At 43.7% G+C, this 23,221-nt stretch overlaps 2 protein-coding genes across 11 annotated transcripts in view; one reads left to right on the forward strand and one right to left on the reverse strand.

Moving 5' to 3' along the window:
- The window catches only part of agbl4 (AGBL carboxypeptidase 4), a 322,319-nt gene extending 315,952 nt beyond the window's left edge, over positions 1 to 6,367 (reverse strand). The window contains exons 1-2 of one of the 2 annotated variants that reach the window (XM_042057513.1): positions 6,251 to 6,367; positions 5,148 to 5,270 (exon numbers count right to left, since the gene is read on the reverse strand). In XM_042057513.1, coding sequence (XP_041913447.1) covers positions 5,148 to 5,270; positions 6,251 to 6,281 — 154 coding nt within the window. In that variant the 5' untranslated portion in view covers positions 6,282 to 6,367. Of the gene's footprint in view, positions 1 to 5,147; positions 5,274 to 6,250 lie in introns of both variants that reach the window. The other variant, XM_042057512.1, reaches the window with a different exon arrangement.
- elavl4 (ELAV like neuron-specific RNA binding protein 4) overlaps positions 6,284 to 23,221 on the forward strand; it is a 94,379-nt gene continuing 77,441 nt past the window's right edge. For 7 of the 9 annotated variants that reach the window (XM_042057516.1, XM_042057519.1, XM_042057518.1 and 4 more), the window contains exon 1: positions 11,770 to 11,902. In XM_042057516.1, coding sequence (XP_041913450.1) covers positions 11,780 to 11,902 — 123 coding nt within the window. In that variant the 5' untranslated portion in view covers positions 11,770 to 11,779. Of the gene's footprint in view, positions 6,407 to 10,227; positions 10,796 to 11,769; positions 11,903 to 23,221 lie in introns of those variants that run through there. The other 2 variants (XM_042057523.1, XM_042057527.1) reach the window with 2 other exon arrangements.

Below are 23,221 nucleotides of genomic sequence, written 5' to 3' on the forward strand. Positions count from 1 at the left end.
AACAGTACACGAAATGATGCTATACGTCACATCACACCAATGACACGGATCTAACCTACAAAACATTTTGTTGTTGTAGCCCTACTGTCTTCAGGGTAACATCCTGAATATAATAACATGGGGTTTTTTTTGGACATTTGAACACATCAAATCTTTTTTTTAAAATTTTTTAAATATATATTTAAATAAGTAAGTAAGTAAGTAAATAAATAAATAAGCAAGCAAGCAAGCTTTCAGGCTCCATTTGCAAAGCCTTACAGTGCCTTTCTAACGATATCTCACATCAGCCGTGGCCCACTGGTTAGCACTCTGGACTTGTAACCGGAGGGTTGCCGGTTCGAGCCCCGACCAGTGGGCCGCGGCTGAAGTGCCCTTGAGCAAGGCACCTAACCCCTCACTGCTCCCCGAGCGCCGCCGTTGAAGCAGGCAGCTCACTGCGCCGGGATTAGTGTGTGCTTCACCTCACTGTGTGTTCACTGTGTGCTGTTTGTGTTTCACTAATTCCCCGATTGGGTTAAATGCAGAGACCAAATTTCCCTCACGGGATCAAAAAAGTATATATACTTATCAAAATGTCTCCCATCCAATGTAAACACATAAGATTAGGAACTGCCTGCTACAGGTAGTTCCCATTCCTCACGGGAAAAAAAGAATAAACAAAACAAATGATAATGGTACAAATACTTAAACATATATCACTTAATAAACAAACAGCAGCGTGATGAAAAACCAAATGGCCAAAGTGCTAATTACACCCATTAACACTCATTTGCATTCAAGATACCACACACATTTACATAATGTGCCTGACACTGCTATATCTACTGAGGCATCAATATGATTTTAATGACGCCTGGAGGAAATGTTCATTATGTACCAGTGTTATCAAACAAGGAATAATGGAGGCCATTTTGTTAAGTTCATGAATAGAAAGGAAAAACTCAGAAAAAGACCTTATACAGTAGTGTAAGCAAGAACCCCTTCTCCACTCCTGACAACATGTCACACATTGGCCTAATCTACAAGCCACTGATGGGAATTTGAATTATGCGTCATCTAAATGCAAATCAGATGGTTCCCACCTTTGATAAACAGCTAACACACCACCAATACTGTGTTTTACCGAACCAATTAGAATTTATTACCAGGCCAGCCCAGTTGGAGGACATTCACATAAGCAGAGGCTCTTGACAACTAGCCTATATGCGAAGGAGTGGACTTCATGATGCTGACACCACCCTACAGTTTCAATTCAAATGCAGGCTTTCAGCCTCATCATTAGACTTGGAAATAGATTATGCTCAAGGAGAGCTAGGGAACAGAGGGGGAAGCATGTACAGGTAGCTATCATGCAAGACCCATTAGAATACTGTTTGCTGGTAGATGTACACAAGGCATGCCAGCCATTATTCAAATGTTCTGCCTGTCACTGTCAAATTACACACCTCATAAATAAATTGAAAATGGAGTCATTTGTAACGAGCTCGGTTTCAAAGAAGACATTACGTTTTCCAGAAATATGAAGCTTTATGATTCTGTTCTATTCTGTTATGATTCTGATTCTGTTTCTGCAAAGCACTTAAATCTCCGATTTAACATGTCACATTTCAAGTAACCTACAGTATAGCTTTTCAGTAGTGATGGCAGCATACCAACTACAGTACATTTCTGACTCTCAGACTGAAATCTATTGTGGCAGATCAAGTATATCAAAGGCATACTGAGGTGTCTGTTTCAGACAGGCTAATGCACATTTAACAGAGCAGGGTTGTAAGTAAATTCTGTCCAGGTCATGACTCTAAGAGTGGATCATCATCAGACAGAAACAGCCGCATTGCACATTGTTACAGAGTCTGAAACAGAAATATCGACGTAACAGGAAGTCTATGTTCTTGTGCCCTCCATATGCTGCATGTTGGGGTAGGGGACTCATTAGAGTAATACTACACCAGGGTACAGCGAAGGCCTGCTATGAAAGGACACAACCAGCACATTACAACAAGAATGAAAAAAATACTACCACAAGGACCTCAGCAGAGATCCTATCTTATTATTCCCCCTTCTCGTACCTCTGTGGGCACTAAAAGGTTAAAGCCATTTAGCTGCAGTGTTTTGCTTTGCTGAAACAGCAACAGGACATTAATTTGACATTAGCGCAGTAACATCAATTCCTCTCCGTTTCCAACTTCAGTAATGCATTTACTGGAAAGAGATTAATATCAATTCCATAAATCATTCAGGAGCGTCTGCAGACCCACAGACACTGGGCCTAATGTCATATATGTTAGCTGATCTACGTCTGCTAGCCCAGCGCCCATTAATCAATGTCCAGGCTACTGCAAGGGTATCACAGAGGAGAACAGAGGAACTTTTTACGCAAATAAGGATATAATATTCTAATTATTTATAGGTACATTGGTCAATTCAAAATTACAAATGTGGTTTAGTACCAGATATGTTTAAAAAATAAATTAATGGCATATTCTTTATTCAATATATTGATAAAATAAAAACATCAGTCTCTACGTCTTGCTTGCCCTTTTCGGTATACTCGTGATGTCTTTTGGAGTAGGGCTAACAACTCAGATGCATTTCACAAACTTTCCATTTATACTATATTCCAATTTTGGATCAATCTAAAAAAGAAAAGAACTCTCTTCAGATGGAGGGCTCAGTGACATGTTGGAGAGACACCAGCAATGCAATATTTCCTTTTTGAAATCCTATCCACAGAGAAATCTGGACAAAACAAAACTATGTGAACAAAAAAAAAATCCCCGAAATGGCAAATTGAACTTCAACGGAAAAAAAAAAAGAGAAAAAAAAACCTGAGCGTGAGTGGCTTGCCTGTCAAGTATATGAGAGGCAAGTCTCATCTAGCTGAGGCCCTGCACCTCACCTCTCGACAGAGAATGATATTGTGAGTGTTCCAAAAGCGCTCGTTGACTCGCTGTCAGTCGCGGCCCTCGGCAGCAGGCTCCTGCCCACTTGACCTTGTCAGGAAAAAGCACTTTATTTTCATTACCCCACCATCAATGCCCCCCTCCCCCTCCCACCCCAAAAGTGCCAAACAAAGGCCATTTACAAAGCATTCTTCAAAATATTAAATCTGTTTAATTACAGTTTTCAAGCGGACGAGGATGGACGAGGCAAAAGAACGGTTATTCACGTCAAGCGCTTTTTTTTCCTCCTCTCCCCTCCTCTTGCAGAGTAGATAATTAGCCATTAACAGGCCCATCCGCAGTGACAATGGCCTGCTTTGCGCTCTGCCATCGCTCATCACATGGCACAACACAGTGTTTCTCTGCACACTGACTGCTAGATCACAGCCAGAGTGCTTCTTCAACTGCGTGCCACCGGGAACGTATGGCTTTCCTATCCATCCTACGCAAACGCGTAGGGAATAAACATCTCTTTAACAGCCCTGATTTAATTAGGGGCTAGTGTTGCTCAGGATAATCAAAGATGACTGAAGGAAAACAGAAATATTAATAGCACGGAAATCACACTTTCATACTCCCCATGATCACAGAAAGATTTTAAGGGAGAATGAATAGGGTTGGTTAATTAGTGAGGCTTAAAATGCCACTGGCACCTATGATGATTCCCTCCATAAGAAACTAAACAGAATAAGTCTACTGGGTCAGGGAAGAAGATGAGCTGTTTGACAGATAGCTAGGAAGGTTCAAGAAGGTTGCCCTGGAAAGATCTTAACATTTTCACATGGAAAAAAAGATAAATAAGCAACAAACTGCAGATAACCTGTTATACTTTAGTTATATTATTAGTGTCCCTCTTGACAGCTGTGATCTTCTAAAAACATAATGAGGTTTACTACTGGGCATCGACAGATATCAAATGTTTACACTACCTATCTACCTTCCCTACATGATTTTAAAAAAATTGCTGAAGTTCTTCACGTTGTGATGCAATAATGTAGCCTGGCCTTGCCCAGAGCCCAAGAGAGAGATCTATAAGGCTCTGGCCTTGCCCAGCTAGATCTTTTTTCAGGGAGATCTAGTCTGGAACACCTTAGTTCATAACCGTTTCCCTCAGACAAAAAAAATGTTAGGCCGAGAGGGGAAGACAAAACTTAAACTTATTGCGGTAAACAGACGCAGCAACACCTGACGCAGCAACACCTGCAAAAGTCAAAAAATGCAGTTGGAAAAATGCAGTCCAACTGCTCACAGAGCTGCTCGTTTTTTTCCCCCATAGACAGTAAAAGATTTTTTTTTACTCTATATTCAGAGTAGCCTATAAGAAAAATTGCCATTCTACTAGTCACTTGCTCCCTCAACCTAACAAAATCCTATTTTTCGCAGAACCCTGGACATTACTTGATTAGATCACCAGACTGCACAGCAACACTAATTTCTATATAACGAAACAGCTGTTGGGCCTGTGATGTCGGATTTAATAACCCAATAATAAAATAGAATCCCATATTGTCACTGCACAGTTGTACAGCAAGATTTAGAGCTATCCTTGAGGACAACAAGTAGAATGTTCAGTAGAAAGACATTAAACACACTGTAAATATGCATTCACTACAAACACCATAAAATATAGTGCACACCTAAATGCACACCAATACACATATTAGTTAGAATAGCAGGGCTGCCTTGCCTCTGGTCATGAGAAACTTAAATACTTAATATGAACACTTCAATCTTATATCAAGACTACCTGTCTTTATAGAGAAAGACCGGTTTCAGACAACAGACTCAACATTTCTATTTTCTTTTAACTTACCTGTGGACGACTACAATATTTTTCATTATTTTATTCTGACATCTACAGACTAGAGTTTGCATAAGAAACATGCGGTGGTAGTGTAGTGTGCAAGGAGTGGGGCTTGCATGCAGTAGGCTGAAAAGTTGTGGGTTCAATTCCCAGCTTCCACCGTTGTGCCCTTGAGCAAGGCACTTAGCCCTGAGTTGCTCTGAGGACAATGGCCCTTGTAATATAACTGACATGTAAGTCGCTTTGGATAAAAGTGTTTGCTTAATGTGAAAATGCAAATGTACAGCCTGTAAATCTGTAAATCTACATAGCTCTGGCCTACGGCTGAACCACAGCCTTGGGTATATCAATCCAACTCGCGCCATACTGCTAAATTATAGCAAAAAATATATATTTCTCACCACTCTCAAAGCAGGCATCAAAGGTGAGGTGGCCTTTCCGAGGGGCTCCTGTGTATCCAGGCGGGGAGACCACCAGCTTGCTAACGTTCCCCACGAGCGCATCCTCACCTCCTGCCTCAGTCCCTGCTACAAGAACAGCAGATCTCTGAGCATGGTGATCAATAGCCTACCACAAGAGTGGAAAAGATCTTTTTTTTTTCATACTATATGATTGATTTTATTTAACTGCTGCAGCTAAGTGTAGCCTATTCTCTGTCTCTGATTAGCTAAGAGAGAAATAATATACGATAAAACAATGACAAAATGCAAATAGTAGCCTAGAACTTGTTAATCCCATGAAAATGCAATAAACATCTAGCCTAGTGCTGTTATATTTCATAATACAATGGCAATCTGAACATCCATATTCCCATACTAAAATGCTTGCAGAAGTTGTGGGGGGTCATGTTGTAAACACAAAAGCCATAAACCATGAGGCAAAATCAGGTCATATTAACTTGACTTTATACTATACACAGTATAGCCTAGCCTATTGGTTATTTAGCCTAAGAAGTAACCTATATGTCAATATTTTGAATTGACCAATTAAACACAGAGGACAGTCAGAGGTTTTTGTATGTTATTAGTGTGAGAGCAAATAAATAAAGCAAAGAAAGAAAGATAGAACAGGGAGAGACAGATCTTTTTCTTTCTTTGAACGTATCTATAGATAAGGTGGATGAACTATGTGGTGGGTCGCAGGCTAGGCTTCTGTGCTGAACTTCATGTAAGGTTCGTCGACCTGCCGATGACACCGAGTCTAAGGTGTATGTGCACAAAACAGTGCATCGCAAGAGCATGGCCTATTAATATCACTGCGAGGAAAGCAACGTTTTTTAAAAGGAGAAAAGCTAACCACCAAACCAATGTGCTAGCTTGATTGCTAGCAAACTGCAGTGGACTGTTTACATCTCTGCCATGCTCTGAATTTCCGAACGACGTCGAGCCCTACGTCATGCAAGGTTGTGGCCAACCAGACCTTCCTAAAATCGCGCACATGCTCTAGTGGGAGGTCGATATATAGGAATAATGGAAACAACGCGAATTTGCATGAAATTACACACCAGTATCGATGTCTCTGTGGATCTCCTCCATCTTCCTTTACCATTCGCTCCACACTGCTATGCCTGAGACGCTGGTTGCCTGTTTCCACGGTAACGGCGTGTGACCCGGAGGAAGAGCTGGTTCGTGACGCTTTGACGTAATTGAAGCTGCAGCAGGTGCGTGCCAGGCTACAGCACCCCCATCTACGTGGATGCCTATGGTGGATGCTGCTGGTCACCGACCTATTCTGCTGAATAGTTTAGAGACCAAAACAAAACTGGTTTAATGTTTCCGCAAATGTATTGGCCTGACTGTAATGCTGTAGGTGACTTTCTCTTTTATGTCGGTGCTGATTAGCCCGCTCAAAGTTATTATCGACTAGGCATTAAGTAATGTGACAGTGACAAAGAATACCATACCCTGTTGCTTCATGTAGTGTAGACAAATATAATAGCCTATATTCGATTATATATTTTTATAAGCAAAGAATTAGTTTGAGCCTGCTACAAAAATGTTTCCCTATAGAAAAAAAGAACCTGACACAACAGCCTTAAAAACGAAATTAAATTAAATTTCCCAAAATGTCTATTCCAAGACCATCTATGCCCATTACACATAGAGTAATTTGAGTGTATCATAGAACAATTGGAGCATGTGTTATTTGCCTGACTTTATTCGTTTTCCAGTAGAACACCTGATTAGCTGCTTCAAATGAATGCCCATATGCCTTGCAATCAAGCCCCTTGGTATATAGACGTTTTCGCAGGGTAATTTTCTGATGATAAGCTCTAGACGGAGCGCCAGATGAACCAGATGAATGAGACCAAGAGGGGGCCACTATTTAATAAGACAGAATTGGCAATGAACCCCCCCCTCCACACACACACACACACACACACACACACATACACATACACACACACTCTATCTATCTCTTTCTTTCTCTCTAAATGCATGTCTTTTCTCTCTTTTTTCGGCGATCATATTTGAGCTATGCTGCTGTGCAGCCAGGGTAGTGTGATTATTTTTTAAATTATGAAGAATTGTGTGGTGCAATATCTCCTTAAAATTGAAAATTGAATAGCTGTCTTTCATGGTGTGTCATCTGCTAACATCAACAATTAAGTGGCACCATGCTTTTGCATTTGTTTGGCAGGGATGTCAAATCATATTATGAAATAGCTTGCAAAAATATAGATTCTTTATTAGGCTGGCTTTTTAAAAAAAATATTCCTTGCCCTTGCTCTCAGATTTTTAATTTGGTTGAATATGTTCCATGTGCGCTCACAAACATTGGCAGTGTGTTGTCTCATTTTCCTATTTACAGGTTTAGTGATGCCAAAGAAGCCTTTGACAGTTCACTGTGCTTTGGTTTAAGATGCACGCTTCTCTCCACCATATAGTTTCAGTCAGAAGGTGTGCAGAATGACCAGATAACTTAATGAGAGCCTCTAATAATGGAATACAAAATACAAGTGCAGTTCAGTTTTTTTGATCCTCGTATTTTAATTGCTTCCCACGAGAGACCTAATTTTTCTGTTACATCAAAAACAATAAGCGTCCAGTGAGAACTCAAGAACACCTCAACATGTTCACCAATGAATGGTCCTAAAATATTAACAAGAATGTCAAACACATATGCCATGAATCATTTTATTTAGTTTTTGTTTTTAATGTTTCAAGAGTTCACATTTTCAGTGTGTTGCATGGGGTTGAAACCTCCTTTCTAGTAGCCCTGCCTACAGTACGTGTGGGTTGAGTTCATGCATGGCCGTGTTGTGTACAGGAAAATCCTTTTTAGCTTGACCGTGTAGAGACCTGCTCGTATGAGCCATCCTCAATGAACGGGAGGTCATGCAATGAAATGACAGCACACAGGAGACTATCTTTGCCCTGGCTTTACGGAGACACATATAGTCACTATGGCGACAGCAATCAGGGGACCCGAGGGAACAACTGGGCCAAAAGTGAAGGGAGGGCAGCTGACTGAGGAATCAAACAGCCGACTCCATGATTCAAGTGACAGCTCATCCTAGTGTACAGACAATGTGTCCTGACTTAGACAAGAGTGTGTGTGTGAGAGTGTGTTTGTGTGTGTGTTTTTAAGACAGTGTCTCTTCTTCTCGATCTTCTCGATGAGCTTCTTCCTCAGTTCCTTCCATCACTCTTTTGTATTCGAGAGCATCCTTCAAAGATCGCTTAAATATGACTCACACTCTCCATATGCATCACCATTTCTGCACGTATTATCTCTCGAAAGAGAACAACACAACGCTCCGTTTATATTCCCCACCTCTCTCTGACACTTCAAATCTATATCTGCACACACACACACACACACACACACACACACACACACACTTGGTTTGAGAGATTGTTTTCGAGGAGCATCGTTGTGGCTCTGCCTTTTCACTCTGCTGGCCGAGATCCACCCCAACAGATGGGCCCGTGTCAATAGGCTGCTATTAACTGGACACACACCCCTCTTGGGGGCAGGAGGAAAGTGCAGCAAGCACACGGACGACAGGAAGGGAAGAAGCAAGCGATGCCCAAGGAGGAGACGTGCACAGCTTCAGGCTCAGAGCATCCATGTGTCAGAGGCTTATGGCCTTATCCTTTTTATTCATTTTTAGTATTTTAGTGCTGCAGTTAGATCAGGAGAAAAGATTCCATTTGTATGTTATGTAAGTAGGATCTCTTTTTGCATTTCCTTTTTATTTTCAGTGCTACAATTAGAACAGATTCCATTCCTATGTTTGTCTCATGTACAGATGGGATCTCGTTTTGTATTTCCTTTCAATCATGGCATAAAGATATTTCTATGAGAGCTTTTAGTGTATACGCGACAAAGGAAGACATTTTAACATGCAGATTGCGTTCAAATATCGTCTTGTTTGATCAGCTAAAATATGGTTTTAATAATGTATAAAACAAAGAGACTCATAATCCATGTTTTTCTGTTATGAAAAATTCATCAGTGCCATTATCTTCAAAGATAGTGGCCTGGTGCCAGTTGATCGTGATCCAGAGTAAACAAGGCCAGGTAGCAACGGGAGATGTAAATTCACCAAGATCATATTTAAAGCAAGCACTTATGTGAAAATAAATCGAATCAGCCCTGGGAGTCCCATTCAAACAGTCACAAATTCCTACAAATACATGATATGATTGCAGAGCCCACATTCAGAAGCACTGTAGGCTACTCAGGACAGGACAGCACAATCCAACTGTGCACTGACCATTTGTTCCACACACGTTTTAAAAATGGAGCCCTAAGGTGTTGCAATTTGAGGTGTAACAGGACACAGGCATGTCTGGGTGTGTGTGAATGTGTGTGTGATGGACTCTCGGAGAGAGATGGAGAGAGTGAGAGAAAGAGAGAGAGAGACGGGGAGAGCACATGTCACGGTGTGGTGGAGTCAAAGAGGACACACTGGTCTAGAGTATCTTAATGGCAGTGCTCCATCAGTATGTCATAAAACTGCTCTCTCTCTCTCTCGCTCCCTCTCTGGTCTCTCTCTGTGTGTGTGTGTGTGTGTGTGTGTGTGCATCAAAACAGCTTGAATTGAAGCAAGAGGGTGGCAGAGGAGAAAATGGAATAGAGTCCGAGCCAAGTGTCTCATGTGTTCTACACAAGCATGGGGACAAATGGGTGGGGGGACGGGGCCACGTGTGTGTGTGTGTGTGTGTGTGTGTGTGTGTGTGTGTGTGTTGGAGGGAGGGGTGTCAGAGGGAGGTGGGGGGTGTGAGTGAGTGTAGAAAGGAAAATGAAGCAGATGTGCTAGTGTCATGTTAGTTAGAACAGTCTTCCCACCTTGTGGTAACACGGTGAACTGTAGCTGCATAGGAGCGTGAGCGAGAGGCGGGAGAGGGGGTGAGTGAGTGAGAGCAAGAGAGAGAGACAGAGAGAGGGAGGGAGGGAGGGAGGGAGAGTGTGTGTGAGAGAGAAGAGGAGAGTGAGAGAGCGAAAGCAAGAGAGAGAGGGAGAGAGAGAGAGAGAGAGAGAGAGAGGGAGAGCAAGAGGGAGTTTAAACTAAGAGCTATGTTTTGGGAGTAGCTAATCTGAAGGCGAGCTGAGTGAGGATCGGAGTGCATTGTGTGAGTCTGTGTGTGGGGAACAGATAAGGCAAGACGGCCGCCAGCCCGACAGCTTGTTTTCATGTGCTGACTCTGGGGAGATTCAAAAAAATATATTGACTCTTCAGTCGTGTGCCGAGACCCTGGGCACGAGCTCCACATTTAACCGAGGTGTAACCAAAACACAGGGAAAAAAAGGGACAAAAAGCGCAACCTAAGACAATATCAAGCAAACAGCTGTTGAGGATTGTTTTTTTTCCTCTATCTCTACCTTTTTTAATCTGTTCATTTTTCATTTTCTTTTTTGCTCGGGACTGACTCCCTGCGTCTCCCTGTAGAGGACGGGAGACATCTGCTGAGGAAGAGCCACTCGCGAGAAAATAATATTTGCTAAATCACAGACCGGACGGTGTTGGGGGAAAAAAAGCACTGACAACAACATGTTTGAAATCAGCCGGACACTCAATGCCGCCTTGTTGAGCAATGAGGTAAAGAACCTGGATTTATTACTTTTCCCATCACCTCTCCGTGTGTGTTGCCAGCCATTCTGTCTCTAATGTTGCGTGTGTGTGTGTGTGTGTGTGTGTTTGTGTGTGTGTGTATCAATGTGCTCATGCTTGTACAATCTTTTATGAGTGGAGGGTTGTGTCAGATAAAAGGAGGAATATTGAAGGCTAGCCATGTGGTTGGTATTTTAAAGGGGCTGTCATGCACATAGCAACAAATTAGTGGCTAGGAGGATGGTGTTTTCTTTGTGTCAGTGTGTGTGTGTGTGTGGGTGTGTGTGCGTGTGCGTGTGTGTGCGTGTGCTTATGTGAGTGTGTGTGTGGCAGACACAACTGTCTCATCTTCTCATTTACCCAAAGCAAGATAGCTATTACTGCTGAGCTTGCTTGACAGAATCGCCCATGTGGGGCTGGGATCATGTGTTTCTGTGTAGTCTGTGCATTTCTGTGTGTGCGTGTGTGTGTGTGTGTGTGTGTGTGTGTGTGTGTGTGTGTGTGAGAGAGTATAGTGTGCATGTGTGTGTGTGTGTATAGTGTGCATGTGTGTGTGTGTGTGTGTTCGTGTGTATGTGTATGTGTGTGTGTGTGTGTGTGTGTGTGTGTGTGTGTGTGTGTGTGTGTGCGAGTGAGTGCGTGTGCGTGCGTGCGTGCCTGCGTGCGTGCGTGCGTGTGTGTGTGTGTTAGTGCTTGTGTGTGCACATTAGTTTAAGCAAGACCGTAAGCACACTCAGCTGGTTGTCAGCATAGTCGTCCACTTTCCCCTCTCTCTCAGTTTCCTTTCTCCTCACTCTGTCCATTCAACGCCCTCTGTCCTTTTTTAACTGTTCTAGTGCCGTCTCTTCTCTCTTCTTCTCCTCTTTTCTCTCCTCCCTCTCTCCCCTTTTTGTCTTCTCTCTTTGTCTCTCTTTGCGTGCTATGAACGAACGAACGAACGTGCGTCTGGCCGGTGAGCAGCATCTCAAGACCATGGTGCGGTTCCCCCAGCACTTGGGACTAGCCCCTGTTGAAGCCTCCACACCTGAGATGCGGTCGCTGCTCTTTCCCACAGACTTGCCCACCACCACCCTCATGGGCTCCAGTTCGCTTTTGGTAAGAGGATAGGCTGAAAAGTGAAATGAAAAACTGGGGGGGAAAAAAACCTCATTGTGTCTCTTTTTAACAGTAAAACAGTAATGTGAATGAGTGAGAAGTAAAGAAACTAATTGAGAAAACAAAGGAAATATGATAGAAATAGTATGCTAAGTCAAAACAAACGGTTAGCCGGGGAATTGTATTAGCGACTGTTTCCATCCCAGTGCTTTGCTTGAGTCATGCTACTAGCTGCCGCAGTAGAGACTGAGGTGATGATTTTTCATGTTTAAACTTTTTGCAGGTGCAGGTACCAGTGGCTTATTTTGACTGTGTGTGTGTGTGTGTGTGTGTGTGTGTGTGTGTGTGTGTGTGTGTGTGTGTGTGTGTTTGCATATGTGTGTGTGTGTGTGTGTGTAGCACCTTGGTGCGTTTCACATGCATTTTGGATGAAGCCTCTTCCAACCAGTGTGCACAGAACTTTGTGAACTCACTTAATCCCAATCCCTGTATACCCTGAGCAATGCCTCTGGTGTGGTTTGCAAATGGTGGTGATGGTGGTGTTGCTGGTGTGTTTTGACGGTTTGCTTCTGCTGAGGAGCGGAGGGGATATGAGAGGAGAGGAGAGGAGAAGAGAGGATATGAGAGGAGAGGAGAGGAGAAGAGAGGATAGGAGAGGAGGGGAGAGGAGAGGAGGGGAGAGGAGAGGAGAGGAGAGGAAGGCAGGCATGGGAAAGACCTCGCAGGAAAGCAGTGTAAAGAGAGAGACAGAGAGAGAGAGAGAGAGAGAGAGAGAGAGAGAGAATCCCTGACTTGGTGCATTAAATGGACATGAAACTGTGGGTGTCTAATCTGCGCTGGGCTCTTGTTCCGCTCCCCGTCAGCCAGGCTCAGGCTTCCAGCCCCGGAGCTCTACTTCAGCTTTCTCTCAAACATCATCGCCATGCTGACAGCACTGCACCCAGGGCTGCTGCCAAGCGCACACCCACCGCACTCAGGGCGCCGCCAAGGAATACCAACGAGAAAACAAACAGCACTTTGAACCAAACAAACATCCCGTACCGTACCGGCCTCTCTCTCTCTCTCTCTCTCTCTCGCTCTCTCTCTCTCTCTTTGCCAGCTCGGCATAGGAGATGTTCGCTGTCCTCCAGCCAAATGCTGCTGTTCAAGGACAGGTTTTCTCTAGAGAGGTGATGCCACTCCGTCTTTAGAAAGGATCAGGAAATGGGCTTCTTAAGGTGTGGCTGCTCGCTGCGTGTTGTTGCTGAGGGACTGAGAGTGCTGGGATTGCGTGTCCATTAGACTAAATCACCTGAATCGATTGCGATACTTACTGTCAAAGGGATCAGTGAGGACATTTTTGTATTGTTAGAGCGATCACATGTTACATGTGCAGTTCATCAAATGTAGTGAAATCAGTAGTACAAATGTTTAAAAAATAAACATCAACACAAGGAAGTCAGTTCATGTTTTTTACCTTTCATTATTAATTGTTTGACCCCCATACTTGATGATTTTGTGCAATCATCTTTTTGCTCTCATTTACCCGTTTGCTTCACTGAAAAGAAAATCAATCCATCTCAAAGGGGTTTTAACCTTTTTGGTTTTAGTTGTTCATTTCCATATACTGGTATTTGTTTTGCATGAGGACCTTTCCGACGTGCCTTAGAAATGTAATTAACCAGGTTAAAATAGACCATCGCTAGAGTGATTAATGGTGCCTTCATTTACTGGCTCCAAATCATTTGCATACATTAGACAGTGTGCGCTGGCGCTTTGTGAGAAGTGCAGGCCACTGAATGACCGGCTGCGTAGCCACACGTCGCGCGCCCACATCCCCCTGTGAGGGAATGACAGGGCCTGTCTGCCATTGTGATTCTGCGGAGACGCTGCAGTGCGGTCAGGGGGTGTTTACAGCACTCGCCATGGCGACGGAGAGTCCGGAATATTCCACATTCATCACCGGTGCCTTTCGTAACATGCTGTTTTCTTTGTCGCTATTGTTGTTGTCATAGTAGCTTTCGGACTGATTTTTTCATGCACAGTTGGTAGCCTCAGGTTTCAAAAGACGAATCATTACTGCCGGTTATTGACAACAAATATCTAGGATACACTTCTCACTGAGAATTAAAATAAAAATCAAACCATTAAAGATATTTAAAAACAAAACAACGTGTAGATTTTTTTTTCCATGCAAAGATTCTTCTAAAAAGCCAACAATCCCTGATGAATTTAAAAAATGCTTTTGACAAAAGGCTTGAGCTCTCTCTCCCCTGTTAAACATCTCCCCCACTGAAAGAACTTAATGGCTGTGATCTCAGCCGATTGCCAATGATGTCCCAGAAGCTGTTTGCTGTGCTCGCGGGATTCCGTGTGTCCGTGTGTGTGTGTTTGTGTGTGTGTGTGTGTGTGTGTGTGTGTGTGTGTGTGTGTGTGTGTTTGTGTGTGTGTGTGTGCGTGTGGGTTTGTGTGGGTGTGAGAGAGTCTGTAAACGAGTATGTGTGTGTGTGTGTGTGTGTGTGTGTGTGTGTGTGTGTGTGTGTGTGTGTGTGTGTGTGTGTGTGTGTGCATGTGTGTGTGTGTGTGTGTGTGTGTGCCAACAGAGGCTGAAATAATGTCCAGCCAGCTGGAGAAATGTAATGAGCTCTGTAGAAGGACCTGCTGACACTGGACTGCCCGAGCCGTAGCAGGAACCAGAACCAAACCAGACCCTGAAGTACAGCCAGAGCAGGAGTGGGAGCGGTGTGCTGCAGTGTGCTCCATCTCCTAATAACATTAGCCTCCTCCCTCTCTCTCTCTCTCTATCTCTCTTTCTCTGTCTCTCACCCTATCTCTTTCTTTCTCTCTCTCTCTCTGTCTCTTTCTCTCTCACACACACACACACTATCTTTCTATCTCTTTCTCTCTCTCTGAGAGGTTCAGGCTTGTGCAAGACAGCAGAGATAATCAATCACTTAGGCCATAAATGGCAAATGAAAAAAAGCCAACAGTATGTACGTATGGGCATGGCTAAAGCCAGTGCTGGTGGGTTTATGTGAGGATGTGTGTGTGTATGTGTGTGTGTGTGTGTGTGTGAGAGAGAGAGACAGAGAGAGAGAGAGAGAGAGCTCCTTCACTGGTTGTTCTTTAAAAGCTGCTGTGTTTCACATTGTCCAGATTCATTTAGTAACTTAATTTTCTGCTGTTTCATCACAGAAAAAAAAACAAAAAACACATTTGAGACGATTCCACCCCCCCCCCCGCCCAAAAAATAAGCCTCACAACCCGAGAGAGGTGATGAGCCGGGCAGTGAGGGGAGAGTGTGGCGATTGGCAAGTGGCTCCTGGCCCCCCGAGAGACAGCAAGGGTCATCTCTATTCCACAACAATGATTAGCTGCGCCCATCTGGCGTGCCAAGCCCAGTTCTTCCTCTACTGATTGCCGTGTTTCTCTGGTTAATGTACTCCAGGAAATGAGTTCATTCAAGCTCCACAGCCCGCTTCGCCTGTCTGTTCCCCAGCCCGCCCGCCCCTTGCCTGACAAACAGGTGCAGCATTCTGCACCGCACAAAGACGCTGCAGGCACACCCGGCTCTCTAAACACACACACACACACACACACACACACACATGCACGCACGCATGCAGAGCAGACACACTCTCAGAAGGAAGAATAAGACATAAAATAAAAAAAACTCCTGCGTCGCTTAGGGTTCAATAGCAGGAAATTGCCATGGATTAGAATCCCATTCTCTGATGTGGATTACCGTATATCCAGTTTGGCTGCTGCATCTCTTAGCATGTTGTGTATAATGCAGTACGGTATTTCTCTAATAGCATAGCTGTCAGGTAATTTTAGAAAAGGTTAAGCTCACCAATGTATTGTGTAAATTGTGGATATGAATCTCTGCTTTTTTGAGGAGGATGATTGACAGAAAAGGACAAGCGAGGGACACCACTGTGACGTGTGTGTGTGTGTGTGTGTGTGTGTGTGTGTGTGTGTGTGTGTGTGTGTGTGTGTGTGTGTGTGTGTGTGAACTGAGATATGTGTGAGAGAGGCTCTTCCTGGAATCCTGTGTGTGTGTGTGTGTGTGTGTGTGTGTGTGTGTGTGTGTGTGTGTGTGTGTGTGTGTGATGTTCTTCCTGGAAGCCTGTTCCATCAGCTGTGACCAAGGCAATGCTCTGTGGCAGAGCAAGCTTTAATTTGGGCAGAATGGCGCTCCAAAGTGCTATTTATCCTGCAGGTCAATCAGCGGTCACCTGAGCCTGCTGCTGCAAGAGACCACTACTCAACTTTGAGCATGCTGCTGCGAGAGGGCGTGCAGCTGCTGCGTGTGTGTGTGTGTTTGTCTTTTATGCCAGCTGTGTGTATACATGTGTATGTATGTGTGTGTGTGTGTGTGAGAGAGAGAGAGAGATAGAGAGAGCAAGAGAGAAATGGGAAAGAGGGAATGTTTGTCTATGTGTGTGAGGGTGATGGTGAGGGTGTGCATCAGTCCACCTTCCCACCTAAAAATACATTAATAGAGAAATATCTCTTTAGAATTTCCATACTCAAATATGTAATAATTGTAGCATAGCATATAATAACGCATCACTACACAGTTATTTGTTTCATTCCTACTTTATCAACCAATGTGATTCAGTATTGTAACTGATCGGTAAAATTACAAAAAACAGAATAGAAATGACAATAGAACAATAGAATAGTTTTTTTTGTTTTTTTGTTTTGCGTTTGTCTGTTCTGTGTGCAACAAAGAGCACTTTAGCAGTTGGATTGTTTTATATAACCCTCAGAGGGTTGTATGGGCTCCCTCTGAGCACTCGCTCGCTCTAAAAATAAACTCAATGTCAAGTCACCAATCCACCGGCGAACATTGCCATCTCGATGAGGAGGGGCGGAGGCGCACACGGCACACCGTATCCCAGCACAGAGCGGCGTGTCCGAGCCATCAGCCACAGTCCGGCCGGAGGTCATTCCTTTTCTCCTATTTCAATTACAGAGAGCAGGCACGAGGAGCCCGCTGCAGAGGAGCAGACGTTATTGGCTCTCGCTCAAAGCCCGGGCATCTCCACTGACCACGCACTTTTCCATTAGCTTCATGTTTGCCATCTTTGCCAATCTACGCAAAGATTTTTTGTTTTGTTTCATTTATTTGTTTTATTATTATTTTTATTTTATTTTTTTACACTGACTCAATATCAATTCTGGAAGCACAATCTGTGGTTCTTCAGATTGGAGCCAAAATAAACCTGTTCACGATGAAGACATATTGGTTTGTGAACAAACAGAGGCACAGGCACACACGAGCATCAGGTGTATGACACAAACCACACAAGAGAAAAGTAACACTTACAAAAACAACCAAAGTGACTTTGTCATTTCTCTGAAAAACAAATTAATTCTCACCCTTTACACCTCACGAAGAAACAGATGTTGTTTGTTGCCCTGCATAACAGAGCGAGACATCTAGCAAGAGCTAGCTCCTCAGTTAGACCCAGATAGTCCTTTTGCCCTAATCAGGAAACCTGTACAGGTGTACAGGTGTGTGATCATATGAGTTGTGTATGCTTGTACATGTGTGAGTGTGTGTGTATGAATATATATATATATATATATATTATACTGAATATATGTGTATGTATCTGCGTGTTTGTGCATGAGTGCGTGTGTGTGTGTGTGTGTGTGTGTGTGTGTGTGTGTGTGTGTGTGTGTGTGTTCGTGTGTGTATGCGTGTGTGTTTCACCACCACCACTGCACACACTGCGGCAGCCTGAAGGGCTGGTATGGGCAGCTGGGAGCAGGTCCACTGGTAGCCCTGAGTGGAGGGACGACAGGAGCAGGTGTGTGTGTGTGTGTGTGTGTGTGTGTGTGTGTGTAAGCGTAGGAGCAGGTGTTTACCGCTGGCCGCCGGGTCTCCGCTTACTGGCCAGACCCACCACAGTACAGCACCGCACAGCCAGACACAGAGCCCTAAGCCGGGGAAGAGCAGGTGCCACCTCTCCTCCCCCTCGGCACACACACACACACACACACACTCAAACATGAATACACACATACACACACACACAGAAATACACAGACACACATACTGATGCAGTACTTTACATATAGAAACAAAAAGATCACACACACACACACATACACACACACACACACACACACACACACACACACACACACACACACACGCAAACACACACACACACAGACACACATACACACATACACACATACTTACAAACGCACAAGCAGACAGATCCACATTCCAGGCCCCAGAAAACACTAGCTAGTGGCACATACAGACACACGCACACACACACACACACACACAGACTGTGTCATCAAATCACTGGGACTAAGGGCTCACAAACTGGTGGCACACTATTATGCGTCAACACTGGGAGCTGGATTTGAATCACAATCCACACGGCAGTGGATTTAGCAGCAGCTTTGGGGCACTCCCTTTGATGTGTCGACTACGGCAAGCAGGAGGTGAGCGTTTAGAGGGTTTGGGAGACATTGTGGAGATGAGTGAGGCTCCAGTGTAGAGGAAGGTCAGATCTGGTGATGCAGGTATGCTGACCTGGAAGTAACCGCCTGTGATGTCCCCTACAGAGGAGAGAGAGAGAGAGAGAGAGAGAGAGAGGGGGAGGGAGAAAGAGTGAATAAGAGAGAGAAAGGCAGAGAGAAGAGGATCATAGATCTCTTTTGGAAAAAGCCTGCCCACAGCTCATTGTGTCAGGGTGTCTGTGTGTGAGAGAGAGAGATTGAAATTGTGTGTGTGTGAGAGAGTATGAGTGTGATCTGTATGCAGTGTTGTAATGTAACGGAGTACAAATACTTCGTTACTGTACTTAAGTAGAAATTTCACGTATCTGTACTTTACTTCGCTATTTAAATTTATGTCAACTTCCACTTTTACTCCACTACATTTCCTAGATAAAATGTATACTTTTACTCCGTTATATTTCCACTAAGCATCTTCGTTACTCGTTACTAAAACATAAAATTAGAAAAAATGTGTGCGACTGCAATAAGGGAGGTTTGGCGAATCACTGCTCCTAGATTGCATTACGCACACTCCGCACGCTGCGCGCTCTATTTCAGCTCTTGTTTGTTGCTAAAGGAGGAGGACGCACAACTGAAACCGCCATGGAAGCACGAGCACCTACTGGAGGATCTCCCGTTATCATAGATGACCACCACGACGATAGTGGTGAACTCGGTGAACAGGGTAGTGGTGAATATAACGTCATACACCCGTGGCCGTATTTGCAAGAAATGTTTCTGTACATCGGCTACCTGCCCTAGCAGCCTGTGAAAGGCATCCATAGCATCGCAGGAGTTGTCTTCAGTCCAAGAAGAGTAAGGGCTTCTACATACTCGATGCACCCGACCGGTAGCGCGACAACGTGACGTCAAAATGACGTAGATCTTGCTGGCGCGCCAGGATTTAAGCCAGGTAGCGCGAGGTAGCGCACCACTCATTTTTTTCAGACGAGCGCGACAAAGCGGAAACAGGAAGAATGAACTAGTTCGAGGGCAAGCAAGAGTTGCAGTGTTTTGTTACAGTCGTGAATTTATAATAGTTTGCTGGATAAGTTAACAAAGTTACCAGCGAGAGTTGCAACACATGGAATTAAGAGGAAAGAATAGAAACTATTTATTTTCAAACAAAGGATATCTATTAAGGCCTGAACAAAATCTCTTTCCACTTCAGGAAATTACAAAAACTCAGCCAGCTGCTAGCTAGCTAGCCAGCTAACTAAACTGTTTAAATTATTAAAATTTCCCTCGGGATGACTAAAGTATCTATCTATATATACATCTATCTATCTATCTATCTATCTATCTATCTGTGCACACACCTTGGAAACTAGATGATAATGATGTTAATAGTAGCAACCAAAGTGTGAAGTACCATCAGAGGCTAGCTAAGTGTTTCTTACTGCGGCTTCTTCTGCTGTGTAACGTAGTTAGCGTTACGGTACCGATCCACTTGCACGACACGTCATACGCATGGGGTCGTGCTGCCTCCCCTCGTTCAGTCGTGTGTGGGCGTTTCATTTAAAATGTCAGTTACCAGCTCATATTCAGTTCGTTTTAACGTATCTTAAGTGTTTTTCTACAAATGGACCACAATTTTAGGCATGTACTTAACAGTATACAACACATTAATAGCCTAAACAAATTATGCAAGCCATTTCGAAATCTTGTTTTATTTAAACTACTCAATGCAATCTCACATCCTCACCAGAAACACCAACAGTCAATATATTCATCCAAATCCAAGTTTTGTTTGTTTTATGGACTACTAGGTGGTCGTGGAAGAGATCGTTAAAACATTATTTGTCTTGTAAGCGGAACCAAAGTTTCACAGGCACCGTTGTGGTAGAACAAAGGACCTACAACCTCGTCCTTTCATTGGAGAGTCGCCTTGCGTTCAACGGATTCATTTGCATAAAGCTGGGCATCGGCCAGCTTTTTGACGCGCGACATTATTTCAAATGCAGCGCTGCCTTCCCGGAATGCTTTGCGTGCGCGTTAAAGTCGCTTCACGTCACCCATAGGACTAGAGTGGAATGCAACACGACAAAATGAAGTGAAGTACATGTGGATCTGTACCATTAGTCTTTTCACAACAGCGACACCTCTGTTCAGGAGAATATTGCAAATAGTGTCGCGACCACCACACGTGAGTATAAATGGTTATGGCGCTTCTGTGACGTCACATTGTCGCGCTACTGGTCGGGTGCGTCAAGTATTTGGGACGTTTAAGACTGAATCAGGCCCGGGGTGGGTAATCGGGAGAATTCCCGGTGGGCCGCTTCACTTTTGGGCCGGTCGAGGAAACAAATATTGACATTTGTCACGTTAGTCTATCTTTTCTTAAAGTAGGACACGTTCCGCATTCTGTGCATGACACCAATGCAATGCCTCTGTATGGGTTGTAGCCTACGTGAGGGAGTTCTCCCCTCCCAAAAAGAGTTGGTTGGGTCCATATAGCCCGTCTTTTCCAAAAAGTTTTCTCAGATACGGATAGCCAAGCCGGCCCTACAGTAGACACAAGCGTCAGGAAGGATGGAGGGTAGAAAGAGGCCAGGAGAAACTGAGCAGCAGATCAACCAGTCAACCATTGAAAATTATGAGCCGGAAATTAGTGATGAGGAGGCCATGACTACAGGGACAAGTAGAGAGGATAAATTAAAGTTATTTAATGTAAGAAAGAACAATTACCCTACATGATAAACCTATATGCCTTGTTTGCTCAAAAGAGGGTGTAGTAAAGGAGTAGGCTAAATCACCAAACAACAATATAGCCTACCCATGCAAAAAACATGTAGCCTAAACATTAGTTCAATATGCCTCTTTGTGGAATCATGGGATAGGCTACATTTCAAAGGCTTTCTTTCTTTCTTTCTGTTTTGGTAACTTGTGGAATAGTGGAATATTTTTTGTTAACTTCTCAGTTAAAGTGAACTATTATATAACCTTTACACATTTGTTGAACCATGGTACTAATAAAAACTACAGGATAGTAAGAGCTGAAATGTTGCTTAATTTATCCAATTTCCACCACTATGGTCGGTCTTGGGCCTGAAAATCCCGGGCACTGAATTCTGGCAACTTTGAAAAACAGCTTCTTTTGAAGATGAACAAACACCTTTTAAGTTTCAACTAATGACTGGTATATTAGTAGTTGCTGGACATAGGTGGCCTGTGTGTGTGTGTGTGTGTGTGAGTGACGGTGACCTGGAGAGTAAGCCCTAGAAATGCTCATGCCACATGACCAAAATGTTCTCCCTACAAGCAGGTAATTTTTTTTGTGAAAGAAATAAGTTATTTATTTTTCATTTCAGAGAATTGTGCCTAAAAAGTCCTAGAAAAGAATGTGATTTGATTTGATGAGTGAGATTAAGAAGATATGGGAACCCTGAATATGCTTTATGCTTTACTATAAGAAAGACAAAATAAAGTTTACAATAAAAGTTCAAAATAAAACTGCTTGCTTTTTACTTTTTACTTTTACTTCAAATACTTAAGTACATTAAATATCAGAAAATTACTTTTGATACTTAAGTACAGTATATATCAGATACTTTAAGACATTTACTTAAGTAATATTCTAAAAGGCAACTTTCACTTCTACCAAAGTCTTTTTCTAGTATGATACTTGTACTTTTACTCAAGTATTGCTTTCTAGTACTTTATACAACACTGTCTGTATGTGTCTGAGTATGAGCATGTGTGTGTGTGTCTGTGTGTATGTGTGTGCGTATGTGTGAGTGAGTGAGTGTGTATGTGGAGTGTGTGCGTGTGTGTGTGTGAGTGCGTATGTGTGAGTGTGTGTGTGTGTATATGTGTGTGCGTATGTGTGAGTGAGTTAGTGAGTGTGTATGTGTGAGTGTATGTGTGAGCATGTGTGTGTGAGCATGTGTGTGTGTGCGTGTGTGTGTATGTGTGTGTGAGCATGTGTGTGTGTGCGTGTGTGTGTATGTGTGTGTGTGTGTGTGTGTGTGTGTGTGTGTGTGTGTGTGTGTGTTCAACAGGGGTCCATTCATCATGCGGGAGGCAGTGGTGTTTGTCTGAGATTGTGCTGCGGTGAAAATGAACATCTGAGCAGAGAAGCCGGCGAACACACACACACACACACACACACACACACACACACACACACACACGCACACACACACCAGCCGGCGAACACTGCAGAGCTTTGTAGTCCAGACGAGAGCACCTTGCCCCGTGCCAGCTAAAAACACGTCGCACACACACACACACACACACACACACACACACACAAACAACACAAAGACTAACAGCCTGCCAGGCGCCAGGCGCCACACCACAAGCGTTTCCAATAGTGCAACGCCAATGCTAGATTGATCATGCTAATGGCATAATAGCATCTAAGGAAATAATATTGTGGATATGGCGCATTAGGGCATGTGTGTTTTTATTTATACCACTGACTGGATCGCAATTTGCACTACCATGGCATTTCACTTCTGGTACCGAATAAATGGCCAAATTACCCGATAATACTGTACAGGCTATTGTTTCTGCGTCTATTTACAATTGTCTCAGAATAAATATAAATGGGAAGCTGCATAAATAAATAAATTAGACGGTGCAGCATGAATGCCTAAAAGCAGGGTTTATGCGCTTCGACGTTAGCACTGTAATGACTGCTTTTGGTAATTAGCGCCAGGCTGAGAAAGGGCATTCGCCAAAGTGACTCTTATTCAGAACAGAACAACACTGTTGCTGAAGCACTTCTTCCCCCTCCGTCTGTAATCCCTCTCCTTCTGCACCGACACCAAAATCCTGCGACCCCCCCCCCCCCCAACAACCCCC

Source organism: Alosa sapidissima, chromosome 12 (genome assembly GCF_018492685.1).
Source record: "Alosa sapidissima isolate fAloSap1 chromosome 12, fAloSap1.pri, whole genome shotgun sequence".
Lineage (NCBI taxonomy): Eukaryota > Metazoa > Chordata > Actinopteri > Clupeiformes > Clupeidae > Alosa > Alosa sapidissima.